At 37.3% G+C, this 18,128-nt stretch overlaps 1 protein-coding gene across 5 annotated transcripts; it reads right to left on the bottom strand.

The window, feature by feature from the left end:
* Window positions 1–1,849: 1,849 nt before the first annotated feature.
* LOC136130339 (C-type lectin domain family 7 member A-like) lies at window positions 1,850–13,361 on the bottom strand. Of its 5 annotated transcripts, XM_065886545.1 has the most exons (6): window positions 13,182–13,306; window positions 11,372–11,470; window positions 10,259–10,387; window positions 9,034–9,185; window positions 7,289–7,407; window positions 1,867–2,014 (listed from the first exon to the last, which is right to left on the bottom strand). In XM_065886545.1, the coding sequence occupies exons 1-6, from the start codon at window positions 13,282–13,284 to the stop codon at window positions 1,882–1,884; spliced, it is 735 nt and encodes a 244-aa protein (XP_065742617.1). In that variant the 5' UTR covers window positions 13,285–13,306; the 3' UTR covers window positions 1,867–1,881. The 5 variants fall into 5 exon arrangements, with proteins under 5 accessions (XP_065742618.1, XP_065742617.1, XP_065742619.1 ...); XM_065886546.1 differs by lacking the exon at window positions 10,259–10,387 and having other exon boundaries at window positions 1,850–2,014; window positions 13,182–13,361; XM_065886547.1 differs by lacking the exon at window positions 7,289–7,407 and having other exon boundaries at window positions 13,182–13,290.
* Window positions 13,362–18,128: the final 4,767 nt, after the last annotated feature.

The following is an 18,128-nucleotide window of genomic DNA, read 5'->3' as shown; positions in this document are numbered from 1 at the left end:
AAGAACGTACAGAAACGTGGGCCGGTAATTTTAAATAAGGTAGTCAGAGTCAGCCTCATTAACACGTGATACTTGGGCAAAGATTTGAAAGGTAAAAGAGTAGGTCCTGCAGGTATCTAGGGTAAGAATAGTTCAGGTAAAGGGACGGGGAAGCTCAAAGGCCCTGAGATGCAAGCATGCCAGCTGTGGCTGAGAAACAGTACAGAAACCATCATCCTAAATGGAATGAGTCATGAGGAGAAAAGCAGCTTAGCTCGAAGGAGTAAATGACCAGCAATTGTCTTGGTGAGTAGACCGTTGTAAAGGTCTTTTGGTTTTTGTTTCTAATTATTTATTTTTTTTTACTCAGATATGTGGGAAGTCAAGGAGAGTTTTAGTAGAGAGCTGGCATGGTTTGTTTTCAATTTAATGGAATCAGTCTGCTACGTTTGAAAATGGACTATAGAAAGACAAGTGTAGATGCTGGGAGACTTCTTTGAAAATTATTGCAATAACTCAGGCAAGAGGATATGGTGGCGCTTGAATAGGTGTTTCCTCTGGCATGATCATTACTCATCTTGAATTTGCCCTTTAGACAAAACGTCAGCTAGTAGCTATTTTCCCTTTTCTGTCTCTTGGAAAAGTGTGGATGTTTTCTCTTCATTCCCGTGCACGTTCCCACTTTGGTTGTGGTATACACGTGTATTGACAAGTGAGGTATGGTATGCCTTGGACAGCCTAGAGCATTCTGACTTTACACCACCACTTTTGTTAAAGTCGTGCTTTTATCTTTAAGTTATAGGTTATTGTTGCCTCACCTGTCTGGTCTAGACAAGTGCAGCTGGACATTCAGCAAACAGGATTATTTCCTTGATTATCAAGGTTTCTTCAAACCATCCACTCCATTCGGAGGATACAGGAGACCCAGTTAAACCAAAAACAAAATTAACATGCATGGCATCGCTTCGAAATCCCGCTTTATGCCTTAATTTAACTCTCAACCTGAATTATCTTTGCCCTTCCACATTCCTTTTCAGATAGTGACAACACAAGTTAGTGTCTTAAAAGACAATAGTCAACCTCACCAAACATTTCTATCTTCTTTTTTTAGATTTTTAAATATTTAAGATCCAAAATTTATTCTTCAGCACAAAACTACCTATTATACTACCTCCTCCCCAGGGTCAGATTCATCATCATCTTTGGGGAGAGGGCAAATAGAGATAGTGTTAATTACACATGGCACATAATTTAAAGGCCAAAGGTTCGTTAATTAGCATTTTTTATTAAAATGAAATTTGCGTAACATTAACCATTTAAAAGCGAAAAATGCAGTGAACCGTGATGCGATTTCTGTTCACATATTAATGAATACAAGAGGGCTGTAAATGCCTCTCCAGTAATATGGAAATCCCCGTTGGAAGTATAAGTAGCACCAATGGGAAAGTTTAAAAGAAAATAAGAAAGAGACAAATCCTCATATGAGGGAACTTAGTTATGTTCCAATAATACCTTTGAACAGTAATTAATTCCTGAGGAATTGCTGAAAACTGCAAAACAGTAATCATAAAAAGTAATAAAACATGTTTTGCATTACAACATGTTAATACCTCTGTCAAGAGGACAGGTTACTTTTTTATATTCATTATCAGATCTTTTTTTGATTGATAGTATTTAAAAAGGAGAAAGCTTTCTTGTAACAGCAGATTCCCTACAATTTCGCCTTATACAAGATTCTCTTAGTCAGAGATAAGGCAGACATATTCTCTCGGCTGTTTGAGAAAAAAAGAGATGGAATTGGATGATTTTTTTATGATGCTTTTGGTCATAAACATGTTGTTTTCTACCCTCCTTACTATCTTACATATTGCTCTCTGCTCCTCTACGGCGACATCCCCACCGTTATGTTGACAGCTTCTTCTCACAAATACCGTGTGAAGGCACACTACAAAGTTGGTCGTAAATGACTGACGCATGAATCCATACACAACTGTGAGATGAGTCTTGGTTGGTAACTGTTCTTCTGATTTGAAACCTGTTAAAATAAAATACAATAAGGTAATCGTATAGAACAAACATAAGGAATGTTGTCCACTGTCTCCACAATGCTGAAATAAATTGGTAAGGATACTGGTGAAAAGAGTCTCTGAAGTGTACATATCATTGAAAAAGGAAACTTGAATTTAGATTCTATTTGTTTCCAGTGGTAACAAAATAACCTTCATTACTAAGGCATAAAAATGACTCAAAAAATTTTTTAAGAAATACTACTAGTTGCATAAAATTAAATAAAACTGACAAAAAAGAAAAACTGTTTAACATTCTATAGACAGTTCTTTACTTCTCTTTTAACCTTTTACCTAGAAGTATATTTATCAAATGAAGGAACAGTTTAGCGAAAATATTATTGGGTATGTTTAGTGAGTAGACCAAGTTGAAGCGTTCTTGCTAAAAGTTATTTAGAACTAAGTGAAGAATCACTGATATCAAAGCCATTTAAAGGCAGTTCAAACAACCCTATATTTTTAATGCATCCTGAAGTTTGCTTTGTATTGCAATATAATGAGAGACGATTATGAGAATTACCATGGGTTAACAGAAGCACGGCTCTGTTCTGTTTGCTCTTTAGTCTCCTAAAGGAGCAGTGTTAATTATTCAGTCAAGCTCAGAGGGCATCACTGAGCCTCAGTATAAAAGCTCTGGTCTGGTACTTTTCATCCTGTACATCTATCTCTTCTTGGCCCTGGAGTTGGAGGATTGAGAGAATTCTTCTATTGAAATAACTAGACTAAGGACATGAAACAACTTTGATCCAGCCTCAGGGAGAATTCTGACCAGTGATCTTCTCCAAAAAATTTTCTTGACCTCTAAGAGATTTTGGAGTATGTACAGAGCCAGATTAAATTACTGTCACCAATGAGTAGTTACATATCAAAATGTTAATTTGGACCTACTCTTATGACTTTAGAGAGTCCACTATTAGTTTTTTAAAACAGAAAACACAAGACAAAGGGCTATAGAAAAGTAGGAGATATATTTTGTCAAGATTCTTTGTTAATAAATTCACTGTGCTTTGGCTAGTGGAAGTGAAATAGTTAAGTGGTATTAAAATCAAAATGTGATAATAGTTTGTACTATTCATACCCGATGGTGCTTATCAGAAGCAAATGAAAAGCTTCTCTGTGAACTTCAAATTCATTCTACAAACATTTAAGAGATAATGTTAAGTGCATTATCAGAAAAAAATCAGATATATCGATATGAATAAAAATTAGAAGGAAAAGATAATAGAAACAGATACAAATGAGTATATGACACTGGTATTATCAAGCACAAATGTTAAAACAACTATACAGTGTATTCGAGGAGTTAAAACACAATACTGAGAATGTTAGAAGAAAGTTAGGAATTATAAATAGCAACTGGTAGATTTGAGAAATTGTAAAACTGAAAAATTCATCAAACAAAATTAAAAGCTTAACTGAGGCTTTCAGTGGCAGTTTAGCTACAGATGAGGAAAAATAAACGCTGCAAGATAGGTGAGAAATAAATACATAGGTCACAGGGAAAGAAAGGATAAAAATATAGGAAAAAGCAAATGAGACATAGAGGATATTGTGAATGGGTCTGTAATACATTTAACTGGAATTCCAGAAGAAGGGAATAAAGTCAGGAAGGAAGCAACATCTGAAGCACGTGGCTGAAAACTTTTCAAAGCTGAAAAAAGACATCAGATTTAAAACATATATTACCTTCAGATAGCTGACATTTCAAAAACAACAATAAAAATAGAATACATTATAGTAATATCTCTGAATGCCTGAAAGAAAAAAGACTATAAATTTCTAATTTTATACTCAAAATATTTTTTAGAAAAGTTGAAATAAAGACAGTTTTAGACAAGCACAGAAAATCTGACCTTAAAATTTCAACTCCAAAGGAAATACTAAAGAGTATTCTTCATATTTAAGAAAATGATTCAAAATGGAAGGTAGGAGAGGCAGAGAGGATTAAGAAGCAATGAAACCCGTAAATATGTGGGAAAATCTAATAAACTGACTGCATAAATCTATTTTCTAGGGCTATACTTTTATTGAATCCAAGATGCCATCAACCATTGGTGTACCATTCATTTAATTCTGTGAAATAAATGCATTCGAGATGGGAATTTAACAGAAAACCCTGCAGAAGCTGGAAAACAAAGGACTCTCTTGGTGCAGGAGTAAATGAAAAATAAAACTGCCAAACAAAAAAGAGTAACAATGAAAAGTGCATTTCTCAATCTTGCCACCAGGGGGAAGGTGGGAGGAAAAAATTATACCCCCTATGATGTTGAGCCACAAGCTGCTACTCGTACAATTTTTCTGTCTGAACCTATAACAGTATACACACACACACACACACACGCACACACACGCACACACACACACACACACAAAACCCCTAGTGGAGTGTTTAATTTAAGTAGGCTCAGGTTTGTGGTGTTCCTCTTTGACTGGCAGAAACAAATGCTACGCTTTGACAGAGCTCAATTTTAGTGCAGGATGACAATGACTATAAAAGACCAGCAGTGGTAAGACATATGCCAATTTTAGAGATACTAGAATGTGGGAAAATATGGGCCAGAGTTAAAATACACAAAAATAATAGCATGTAAATTGGGGAGGGAGTATACAGAGTAAAGAAATACTCTAATATTTTGTATTGCCCGGGAAAAACATGAAAAGGCCAATTAATATTAGACTTTGATGAGTGAAGACTGTATGTTGAAATCTCTAGAGTAATTGCTAAAAAGTAAACTCTAAATTAACATAAGAAAAGGTGGAACAATAAAAAAAAAGTTCTAAAAAGAGGAAAGAAAGAAAAGAAAAAGTACATTGAATGAGCCTGAGCCTGCAAGATATATAACAATTCTAAACTATATATGCCTAATAATTTGGCTTCAACACATCAACAAAAATGTTTACAGAGTTGTGAGTAGAATTACAGTGGAAGATTTTATTATAATTCTCTCAGTATGGGAAGATGAAGCAAATAAAAACCAGAGAACTGAGAAATCCCTGGCGGTCCAGTGGTTAGGGCTCAGGATTTTTCACTGCTGAGGGCCTGGGTTCAATCCCTGGTCAGGGAACTAAGATCCTGCAAGCTGCACTGCATGGTGTGGCCAAAGAAACAAACAAACAAAACCAAAAACTAGAGAACTGCAGTCACACTGAGTATTTTCTCTGACCACAATGGAACTAAACTAAAACCTAAAACAGAAGGATAACTATAAACACACAGATATTTCTAAATTAAGAAATACATTTCGAAGTAACTCATTGGCCAAAGAACAACTCACAATGAAAATTAGAAAGTAGTTTGAACTGAATGAAAATGAAAATACACTAAAATTATAGCCTTAAATGTACACACTTGAGGAAAAAAAAGGATGAACTTCATGAGTCCACACAAGAAGTTAGAGAAAAAGTAGCAAATTTGGGGCTTCCCTGGTGGCGCAATGGTGGGGAGTCCGCCAGCTGATGCGGGGGACACGGGTTCGTGCCCCGGTCCGGGAGGATCCCATATGCTGTGGAGCTGCTGGGTCTGTGGGCCATGGTTTCTGAGCCTGCGCTTCCGGAGCCTGTGCTCCACAATGGGAGAGGCCGCAGGGGTGGGAGGCCCGCGTACCGCAAAAAAAAAAAAAAAAAAGTAGCAAATTCAACACAAAGAAATTGAATGGAAGGAAATGATGAAGGTGAAAACCAAAATTAATGGGAAAAAAAGAGAGAGAAAAAGACACAGAGGGAGAAAGAATCAACACAGCCACAAGTTCCAAGTTCTTTCTTTGAAAACTACACCCAATGAGATTGATTAAAAAAAAGAAAAGAAAGAAGAAAGCACACACACACACATATGCAAATACACATACACACACCAATAATAGAAATTGAAAAGGGGAATATAATTTCATATTCTGCAGATATTAAAGAGAAAATGAACGACAACTGCAGTGAGGAAGACTTCAACACTTTGTGAGAGTTAATTTCATGTGTCAACTTTACTACCAACAGCCAGATCAAACATTATTTTCGAGTGTGTCATTTGAATCAGTGAACTAGACTCAGTAAATTAGACTTCACTCCCCAACGTGGGTGGGCATCACCCAATCCATTGAGGGCCTAAATAGAACAAAAAGGCAGAAGCAGAAATTTGCTCCTTTCTTCCTGCCTGATTGTGTGAGTGGCGACATCTCATCTCATCTCACCCTCTCCTGCTCTGGCACTGGGTTTTACACCATTGGCTCCCCTGGTTTTAAGCCCTTCATACTTGGACTGAAGCTCATACACTACATGATTTCCTGGGTATCCAACTTGCAGACAGCAGATTGTCGGATTTCTCAGTCTTTATAATCATGTGTGAGCTTATTCCTCATAATAAGTCTCCATATGTAAATTCTTCTTCATTGTGTGTATATTAGTGAGTATACATACAATGAGGAAAAATTTATAATCATGCAAATGTTCATATGTCTAAAAGAGCTTTATAAAATGTGAAATGTGGGCTTCCCTGGTGGTGCAGTGGTTGAGAGTCCACCTGCCGATGCAGGGGACCAGGTTCGTGCCCCGGTCCGGGAAGATCCCACATGCCGCGGAGCGGCTGGGCCCGTGAGCCATGGCCACTGAGCCTGCGCGTCCGGAGCCTGTGCTCCGCAACGGGAGAGGCCACAACAGTGAGAGGCCCGCGTACCGCAAAAAAAAAAAAAAAAAAAAAGTGAAATGTGGTCGCTTTTAAAATTAATAATAATAGCATGCATCACACATTTACTATGTGCAAGATGCTGTGCTAAGTGATTTTACTTTTATCTCAAAATCCTAAGAGGTACGTACTATTTTTATTCTCATTTACAGGTGCAGAAAGAGGGGTGCCGTTAGATTAAGGAACTCATCCAGTTCCACACAATGAGTGGGCCAATCATTGACTCAAGCTGAGAACTGACTTCAAAGCATTGCTCTTAAGCAGAGTTTTACACTGACACAGTGATCGCACCTTCCTGGGCAGCTTCACACACATGCCCTCCTAGTAAGAAAGCTGAGGGAGCACTTGTGTTGACAGCTCGAGATGGCCATTCAGCTCTTCGTGACTCTTCAGTCCTCCTCTACCCTCTTGTTTTCTTTTTTTCTCCTGGCTCACTCTTTCTCTCTCCCCATCACTATGTATCTTTTTCTCTCTCTTTCTTATTATGGCCAACAGATCAGATTCTTAACTGCCTGACATGCTCTCACCTCTCTGAGGAAGAGTATGAAGCTTTGTCTCTCCAGATACTTACAAGTTAGACAACAACATTGAACCATCGTCCCAGAGCCATGGTTCTTCAGTCTGACGGCGAGAAAGCCCTATCCAAAATGAATGGTCAGGTTGGGAAGACACTTGCCTAGATATAAATTCCTGTAAGGAAACATAAATACAAATACAAGTCAAGGAGAGAGAGAGAGTGTGATAGACAGAGATGATAGAGATAAAGAGAAGATACAGAAACAGACTCTTGGAGATTTTGAGAAACAGAGATTGAGTCACCTTGGTGGAAGATGTACACATATACTGGCATCAACTTAGACAGAAGTGCCAATTCTGTCTTGACCAATTCTCTGTCTTGGCCAATTCAGAGAATGCCATTGAGTGTCTCAAAAGTCGTATCTCATTTCTTCAGAGTCGTATCGTTTAATTTTCCAATAAAGAATGCATCCTTAATGTCAACATTGCACTGCTTGCATTCAACCTACCTGACAAAATCCAAGGGTGACAACATAACCTAGGCAATGTTCATGGATGACAGGCCACCATCTTCTCCACAATTTTAACAGAAAATATAAATTTACATGACCTTTGTCAAGAAATGCTTCTCAGGGGCTCCCCTGGTGGCGCAGTGGTTGAGAGTCCGCCTGCCGATGCAGGGGACACGGGTTCGTGCCCCGGTCCGGGAGGATCCCACATGCCGCGGAGCGGCTGGGCCCGTGAGACATGGCCACTGAGCCTGCGCGTCCGGAGCCTGTGCTCCGCAGCGGGAGAGGCCACAGCAGTGAGAGGCCCGCGTACCGCAAAAAAAAAAAAAAAAAAAGAAATGCTTCTCAGAGTGAGATGAGAATTTTAAAGTAGTTTAGTCCCACTGCATGAGTTACGCATAAGTAATCTGGGGGTTAAAGATCATATGTGAATTGCTGACAAATATAGCACAACATAGCGGCAATTACGGGAAGGTCTAAAAGTCAGACAGACTTCCAGTCCTATGCTCTTTTTTTAATCATACATCTACTTCCATTAATTTTTATGTGAACTATAACTGTTGGGTAAGACAAAATAGAAACAAAAATATTGAGAATAGTAAAAGTAAGTATAGAAGTTATAGATCGTTTAGATTTGTAGTATAGAATGTTTCCTGACTATTAACCCCTTCTCATGGCTCATCTGAGTTCTATCCTTCATTCAAGATGCGTTGTAAGTTGCACATTTTCTGTAAAGTTTTTATGTCCGTGGGGATCTCTCCCTGAATTTCTATGACACTTGTGGCCGGTACGAGATATTTTACTTTTAATACCTGAGTTGTTTCTATTTTCTCACAAATTATTTGAGCACTGCTAAAACAAGCCTACTTTTTAAACCTCTTTGCCTTTCCTAGTATATTGCAAGGAGTAAATGATTTATAAATGTATATTATCATAGCTGCTGTTTCTCTCGGTAATTATGATAACAAGGGGAAGATTTTTCTATTTCACTCCACCACACTCACAACCTGAAATCCAAGGCCACAAAAATGAGTAGTGGCCTATTATAGTCAACGTGCAGTTGTGCTTAAAGGATTTATTTCAAAGTAAAATGTGTTCATATTTTAATTAATTAATTACAGAGAGAAGCATATATTATGCACTTTCCTCACTTAATGTATGCTATTATTATAATCATGGAGGATATGTGAAATGACTTTCTTTTAGGGAAAAATCATCGTTACCTGGAACCTACCTCTATTTTTCTGTTCAATAGAGACCACAGATAATTATAACTGAAATCTACACTTACCAACTCTTTTAAGCTGTCTATCTTCAGGAGATTAGAGCCCAGTTGCAAGCACCGTCTTTTACTTGTATCCCAGGAATCTAATGGTGTGCTAAATAGATAACAGCTATTCTGATGTGCGATCCAGTTAGGGGGACAAGAGCTAGAAAGAACTCCTGGAAATAAAAGATAAATACGATGAGATTCATACTATACCAGTTCCCTCTTTCAGTGCAAGTACCATTCATCCTAAGGACACTTGATAAATAATCAATGAATTACCATTAATAGATTTCATTTTCAATTCAAACTATATGGATACAACCTTACAGAAGAGGCTACATTAAAACCCCTTATTCATGTACAATTAAAAAATGAATTGAGTGGCTATAAACAGTGTTTTAGACAGTGAACCCTCCTTTCCTTCTTGACTTGTCTTCCATTCCTTCAAAGTCAGACCAGAACTCCTTTCTCCATGGTAACTAATAAATCAATTCAAAATCAATCACTGCGATATACAGTAATTTCATGTTAACTTATTTTACAAGTGTGAGATCCATTTCAGAATGCAATTTTCCAAATAAGAAAAGTAAAGAGCAATCATTCACATTATAGAGTAATGTGATACAAATAGTGAGGAGGTATGTGTCCAGAGATGGAAAATTGAAGTCAAAATATTGTCATAGTCAATAATGATGCAATTAGAAATTGAAGTTTCGTGTATATAAAATTGTAATTAAATAAATGAACTTGCAGGATTAAAGAAAAACAAATTTAACCAGAGTTTACAGAAACATATCTGTTAGGTTTATTTCTTTTGTAAATGTTTAATTCTTAGCAACACTTTCCCTTCTTTCCTTTTTCTATCCGTTTTTCTTTTCCTATGTCCTACTTTAACTATATCATTTTAAAATGTCAATTCCCTAAGGGATGAGAACACTTTTCGTTCCTTCACATCAAATTATACAATCTCCTATAAGCCTAAATACATAGCCTGTGATAAATTAGTTACTGATTTTTAAATAAATCCAACTAAGTTGGAGATTCAACTAAGTTCATAAGGTATTTATGATATCACTTTATATATGACAGGGGACGTATTTTACGGAGACAATACTGCTGTGGGCTTTCCTTGGATGCACAATCACCGCACGTAAAAGTACTTTCTTCACCCCTTGCTCCAAACCTTAGCACCAATAATTGACCCTTCTGAATCAAGGACTTTATTAATCTTTCAATTCTTCCTTGCCTGTGGTCGTGAGAGCCTTGGTAGGAGCCACTTTCTCTTCTAAAGATGGTTGACTGTGGTTCTCTTTATTTCTTGATTGAAAGCTGTTATCCTTCAACAGGTTGTTCCCTGAACTGGGTCTCCAGATAGCTTCATATACCAACAACAATAGTAATTACAGAAGAAAAAGTCATTTTGCTATGTTTGAGAATTAAAATCCCCAAAACCATATTTTTGTTGAAATGTAAAGGGATACATACTTGATTAGTGATAGATAATACATTGCTGATGGAGAGGTAAAGTTAGATCATAGATAGATAGATAGATAGAATAGATGATAGATGAAATATATAGAAAAAAAAATAACTTCCATGAAGAAGGTTTAATACAAAAGAGAAAAATGAAGCAAATGGAATACAGTCAATTGGTATCACGGATGATTTGAAAGAGTAATAAATCTTCTATCTTCCTTCTATTATTTAAAAATGAGAGTTCCTTGAGAACCTGCCTGGTGCCTATAACATAGAATGTACTCAATAAACACTTGCCTATTTAAGAAATCTTTCATATAGCCTCTTTGAAGGTACAATAATACTTTATTCAATTTTGAATGCATGAGGCAATAAAATCTATGGAAATTTATTCATCTGTCACAAAATAACAAGTTAGTATTTGATAAGTGCCTCAGGTATTTCCTGATATTATCCAAAGGAGTTTAGAGTAAAGATCAGGTATAAAACAATTTCCTTAAATCATGAGACATAAAAAATAGCTTATAGTCTCTTTAGAGAATTTATTTCGTTAGGAAGATAAGCACCAATTGTACTTCCTTTTTACCTCCGCTGGTTTGCTTTCATTAATTTATCCTAGGAATTCCATAGCTTTGAAACCAGCTATTCAAGGAGAGCATGCAGTTAAGAGTATGAGTTTTTAAGACAGATCACCCAAATTTCTAATCATGGTCCTACCAATAACTAGTTTATGACCCTAGAAATAAAATGAGAACTAATAGTGCCAATTCAATAGGGTCAATATACAGATTCAATTAGATTATGTTACGCTCTTAAAAGAGTGCCTGGAACAGTATGAATGCTTATTAAATGTCTGTTGTTAACCTCTCCCACCAATACTCACCCATGGTACACAGGACCACAGTTACCACCAGCATTACCAAGCATAAAATTCCCAAAGTCACAGCAATGGGACGCCAACAAGGGGATGCAGCACAAAATCCTGAGGCGCCATAGGGAGCAGAAATTGAATAAAGAAATTGGATGATGGATCACAGAACACTTCAATTCTACAGTTCATCAAAATCTGATATCCAGATAAGCTAGTCATGTAGGATTAGTCTGAGTTTTTCTCCACCTTTAGCATACCTCTTCAGGTTCTGAAACTTGATATCTATGCACTCCTAATTTCAGCTCCACATTGATGTCTATAGTTCTTGACACTACCAGGATTCAAGAAATCCTACCTATTCTTAGAAGAGATAGCTTAATGTAGCAGAAATAATTCTGGTTACTAAGGGTAATCTTCCCCTTTCACTTACTTCTTGCACGTCCTTGGGCAAATTACTTCCTCTGTTTTTCCATTTCTCTTTGTGAAAAATTAGGTTAGTAATACCTCAAAGGATTATTGTGGGCATTAAGTTAGCATATGTAAAAGTACCTAGTTTAGGGACTAACACAATTTGTCCACACACATCTATAAACACACACATGCCTCCCTACCTCTTGCATCATCTAGTTTTTCCACTCTTCCCCAATCAAGTTGCCCAAGAAAAGAATTGCATAAGTGACAAGAGGAAAATGATTGCGCAATGGGAATGAACAGAAAGCAGAAGAGAGTAAATTCTGCCGTCAAAACCTGTGAATAATCTCTTGATAACAGGAAACTCGCTTTATATTAATATCACCACTTAAAAACTGAGAATAAGCAATAAAAGCATTTCAGAGAATTGTCAAATAGGGGAGCCATAGAGATTAAAGTGCTCATTCAGTGAAGAGAGAAATCTTTTAATGCCCTTCTCCAGATGTCACCTCTTTTACGTTATGTCTAAGACTCACGTCCTGGTAATGGGATCTTTTTGGCTAATACATATATATTTCTTCACTGGCATACAAAGAACTCCCTTTTGTTTAAAAAAAAAAATTCCAAATCAATCTCATTACCACACACACACACACACACACACAAACAGACTCAGGATTCTAAACCCTATGAATTCTGACTTCCCTTTGGCCTTTTCCATAAAATCACAAGTTGTTTTATTCATCTTTGCATTCTTCTCATTCTTATCTCCAATATCCTGATGTTGTTCATTTATACTTCTGTGTCTCTTTGACCTCCATTCTGCAATTTACTCTTTTCTGTCAAATAAACAAGTCACCCCTATTGAAATTCTTTCAGCTTTGCATTTCATCACACTTATTACCAACTTCTTATTTTTGAAGCGTCTGTCCCTATAGAACAGAGAAATTGTGAGTATTTTCTATCAGCATAATAATTAACTTAAACATAGTTGACCCTTGAACGACACAGGGATTAGGGGCACCGCCCTTCCCCAAGGTCAAAAATCTCCATATAACTTAGAGTTGGCCCTCTGTATCTCAGTTCTTCCATATCCACAGTTTGGAATCCCCGGATTCAACCAACAGCAGATCGTGTAGTACTGCAGTATTTACTTTTGAAAAACAGCCATGTATAAGTGGACCTATGCTGTTCAAACCCATGTTGTTCAAGGGTCAGCTGTAGTAATGATTAGTCACTGAATGGTTACCAAAAGTCTTAGTGCACGTTCAAATTATCTTCAGTGACTTCTGAAAACCTTTTACAATATATTAATAAAAGCCCAACAAATCGCAAGTCTCTCCAATTTTTTCCACTTCCAGTTTTAGTTGATGAGAATGTAAATGTTGAAGTCAGAAAGAAAAAAATATACCTTTCTCTGAGACCACAGGTTTCCTGATGATATTGCAAGAGCTGAAGTCTAATTGAGTATATCCATCTTCATCCAAATTTTCTATGGAAGAATGGTGTTCCATTGTTCTATTGAGTTCCTGAGTTGCCTCAGTATACGAGAGCTCTTTCTTCTCTTCTCCGAAGACAACTGCCTGTGGGCAAAAGAGGACCTATGAGTCAAGTCAAGTGGGGGAGGCATTTACTAGGCTTTAACAAGTTGAGCTTAAGCAGTCCAACCAGATACCCAAAAGCAGGAAATGAAAAATATGCAGTGGTAATTTCCCATTGGTACCTTTAGACCCTGTTTCTGAGACTGATAATTCTTAAGAAAGTTATAAGGTAGCACAATAGATAGATCTTTGTTTCAGATCAAACATAAGAAAAATGAAACCATTAATGTCTTATGCCGCTTTCATTATTCTCACAACCGAACTGGACATCATTAATTGACTTGGCCTATGTAAACTTAAAACAATTTTGGTCCCTTGAGTTCACCAGTACTTTGTTACAGCTGTTCATTCATTCATGTACTGCTTTTTCAGTAAACATGTATCAAATGCCCATCTTTTCAATTGACAGGAGGTGGGGATAAAAGGATAAATGATGCCTGTGAAGAAGCTTATGGAGTAAGGGAGGAAACCCACAGATAGGTTCATGAAGGATACCATAAGGAGGTACATTGTTGTAACAACAGAGAGAGGAAACAGATCTCTTTGGGGCTTGTCAGAGATTTATAATACAAAGTAGAAAATTATTTATTCATCAATGACTATGAGCTAAGTACTACCTATGGCACGTGTTTTCTTATACAATCTCAGTTTTCCAACAAGTCTATGAGATAGGCACTATTAGTCCTATTTTCTGTCTTAAGTATAGTTGATTTACAATGTTGTGTTAGTTTCTGGTGTACAGCGAAGTGATTCAGATATATATTTTTCATATTCTTTTCCTTATGGTTTATTACAAGATATTGAATACAGTTCCCTGTGTTAGACTGTAGGACCTTGTTGTTTAGTCCTATTTTCAAATGACAACACTGAGACAAAGAAATTTTACTCCCTTGCTCAGTTTTAAGAAACCAATAAAAATAATGAAGCAAGGAATCAAACCGAAGTCCACTCTTACTGCAAAACTCATGATCTTTTCTGTTATGCTACCCTGCCCCCTTCACCATTCTGTACACTTATATCGCAAGTAACAGCTTATGGAGAATTCTGGAACTGAAATACTATGTTAAATGCTTAATGTTTCCTCTTTGCCAATTTCCACAGTAATACCCAAGCTAATGAGATATGGAAAAACATTTATCATTGTTAGAAACTAGAGAGGTACCCATCTGTTCACAAGACTTCAAAGCAGCAGAATGGAAGAGACTACTGGCTGTTGTCAAAGATAAAACCAGACACTCATTAAATGTAAATTGATACAGTCTCTATGGAGAACAGTATGGAGGTTCCTTAAAAAACTGAAAAGAGAACTACCATATCACCCAGCAATGCCACTACTGGGCATATACCCTGAGAAAACCATGATTCAAAAAGAGTCATGTACGACAATGTTCACTGCAGCTCTATCTACAATAGCCAGGACATGGAAGCAACCTAACTGTCCATTGACAGATGAATGGATAAAGAAGATGTGGCACATATACAATGGAATATTACTCAGCCATAAAAAGAAACGAAATTGAGTTATTTGTAGTGAGGTGGATGGACCTAGAGTCTGTCCTACAGAGTGAAATAAGTCAGAAGGAGAAAAACAAATATCGTATGCTAACACATATATATGGAATCTAACAAAAAAATATGGTCATGAAGAACCTAGGGGCAGGACAGGAATAAAGACGCAGACGTAGAGAATGGACTTGAGGACATGGGGAGGGGGAAGGGTAAGCTGGGACGAAGTGAGAGAGTGGCATGGACGTATATACAGTACCAAATGTAAAATAGCTAGCTAGTGGGAAGCAGCCGCATAGCACAGGGAGATCAGCTAGGTGCTTTGTGACCACCTAGAGGGGTGGGATAGGGAGGGTGGGAGGGAGATGCAAGAGGGAGGGGATATGGGGATACATGTATACACATAGCTGATTCACTTTGTTATACAGCAGCAACTAACACAGCATTGTAAAGCAACTATACTCCAATAAAGATGTTTAAAAAAAAAAAGCTGGTGAGGACAGATTTCCTTCAGAAATACGATTATAACAGAGAGGAGGGCCCAGCATAAACTGAACTCAACTTCCCCAAAACAAAAGACTATCGACTTTTTAAAGGCTGTGCTGTGCTAAGGGAAAGGCACTGAGTGGTATTAAGAGGGTTAATCCATGTGACTAGACCATGCGGATTTGTTCATTGGTGCTTCTCTGGAAGAAAAACAAGCTTCTTCATCCTTTGGACAGGATACACTGTTGCGTATTGCAGCAAGGTTGTGCCCCACTGAAGCTAGGGCCCTACCCTCCCATGGGGACTGGGAGAGGGCAGGTTATCTCCCTAACTAATTCCCTGTTTGCTTTCAGAGGTGGCTCTCAGGACCCTGAGGAAAGTTTTAGGTGGTAGCTTTACACCTCAAAGGGCAGAGAGAGGATTTTATATTTTTTATTTTATTTTTTTTGTGTATGTGTGTGTGTTTTTTAACATCTTTATTGGAGTATAATTGCTTTACAATGTTGTGTTACTTTCTGCTTTATAACAAAGTGAATGAGCTATACATATATCCCCATATCTCTTCCCTCTTGCATCTCCCTCCTTCCCACCCTCCCTATCCCACCCCTCTGGATGGTCCCAAAACACCGAGCTGATCTCCCCGTACGAAGCAGCTGCTTCCCACTAGCTATCAGTTTTACATTTGGTAGTGCATATATGTCCGTGCCACTCTCTCACGAACAAACAGTAAATTCTCCTGGCAGCAATGAACTTTCTCAGGCAGGCATTTTAAAGGGATCTGGGATCATTCCAGGACACAGCCTTAAACTGCTAGAAGCCATGTTAGAGTTTGTCAAATGTCTTAATGCAAAGGTTTGGATGGAGTTGTTCTGTTCCAAGAGTTCTACAGTTCTCATTAATACATATCGACATGGAAGAGAGGTCAATGAAAAAAAGTAAAATTCACCGTCTTACCTAGCCTGCCACAAAAGTTTTACTAACTTTTCACAGGCACAAAATAGTGGTGTGGATCTAATCTCGACCTCCATCAGACATCCAGTTAGATAATGCAGCCCTTGGGAAAGCAGAGGAGAGCTGGAAAGAAAGGGATTTTTTTCTCAGAGTGAATAAATTGGCTTAAGGAAGAAAGGTCAGTCAACTAAGTAGAACTAGAGAACAGGAATGAAGGGAACACCTTCTAGGCAGTAATAAAAAACTTTTTACTATTGATTCAGACCCCCCACGCACAATGGGAGAATCTTTATGTAATAACTTTTATTTTCTTTGACTGCCGTCCTCTGTTTAATCACAATCCTACAAAAACAACTGACTCTCTAAGTTGTCAAAGAAAATTTTCAGTGAATGTAAACTTTAGCCTTCTCTTTTGTCCAGGACTAAAACAATTAAACAGTGATCACACAAATCAATGACAAACTAGGAAAAATAATCCCTCAGCATTTTAAAAGGCAGGAGGGGGAATTCCCTGGTGGTCCAGTGGTTAGGACTCAACACTTTCACTGCAGGAGCTGGGTTCGATCCCTGGTCGGAGAACTAAGATCCCGCAAGCAAGCCTCGAGGTGCAGAAAAAAAGACGGCAGGAGGGAGTGGGGAAAGATCGCATATTCTGAGAAAAATACCCCTGGTTAAACAGTAATGTAAGAAACAGGCGAAAAACAAACCAATCTAACCAACCAAACAACAAACAAAACCCAGCAAATAACAATTAACTAATTCACATTCTCAGCGAGATTTAATGAAAATTGCATTTATACAGCAAGTTTTTTCTTCAAAGAAAAATGAGAAATCTGAGAAAAGTTCTTAGAAGTGAAAACACGTTTTATAAACTAAAAATACAATAAATTGAATCAAGAGTTAGATTGAATATTGCACCAATAAAACAACTTAAAAACTGCATTCAGTACCGCTAAATTAGCCTGGTCATGCTCTCATTTCTACATATGTTAAACTGTTGTTAACGGTAGTACTAGTTAATCTATCCCTCCCCACTACCCTTCCCTGCTAGTAACCATAAGTTCATTCTCTGTTTCTGTTTTGTAAATAAGTTCATTTACACCATTTTTTTTTAGATTCCACATATAAGCGATGTCATATGATATTTGTCTTTTTCTGTCTGACTTATTTCACTTAGTATGATAATTTCCAGGTCCATCCATGTTGCTGCAAATGGCATTATTTCATTTTTTTAATGGCTGAATAATATTCCTATATATATATATATATATATATATATATATATATATACACCACATCTTCTTTATCCATTCATCTGTTGATGGACATTTAAGTTGTTTCCATGTCTTGGCTATTGTAAAGAGTGCTGCAGTGAACATTGGGGTACATGTATCCTTTTGAAACATGTTTTTCTCTGAATAAATGCCCAGGAGTGGGATTTCTGGATCATATAATAGCTCTATTTTTAGTTTTTTTAAGGAACCTCCACCCAGTTCTCTATAGTGTCTGTACCAATTTACATTCCCACCAACAGTGCAAGAGGGTTCCCTTTTCTCCACACCCTCTGCAGCATTTATTGTTTGTAGATTTTCTGATGATGGCCATTCTGACTGGTGTGAGGTGATATCTCATTGTAGTTTTGATTTGCATTTCTCTAATAATTAGTGATGTTGAGCATTTTTCATGTGCCTCTTGGCCATCTGTATGTCTTCTCTGGAGAAATATTTAGGTCTTCTGCCCCTTTTTTTGACTGGGTTGTTTGTTTTTTGGGTATTGAGCTGCATGAGCTGTTTGTAATAATTTTGGAAATTAAT

Source organism: Phocoena phocoena, chromosome 11 (assembly GCF_963924675.1).
Source record: "Phocoena phocoena chromosome 11, mPhoPho1.1, whole genome shotgun sequence".
Taxonomy (NCBI): domain Eukaryota; kingdom Metazoa; phylum Chordata; class Mammalia; order Artiodactyla; family Phocoenidae; genus Phocoena; species Phocoena phocoena.
This window is presented reverse-complemented; position numbering and strand designations above follow the sequence as displayed.

Coding starts and splice junctions, on each gene's coding strand:
- LOC136130339 (XM_065886545.1), bottom strand. CDS start 13,284: ATGGAACACCATTCTTCCATAGAAAATTTGGATGAAGATGGATATACT. Junction 9,186..10,258: donor CAAGGCTCTCACGACCACAG/GCAAGGAAGAAT, acceptor TTTTATTTCCAG/GAGTTCTTTCTAGCTCTTGT. Junction 2,015..7,288: donor TCAATGTTGTTGTCTAACTT/GTAAGTATCTGG, acceptor TTATTTTAACAG/GTTTCAAATCAGAAGAACAG.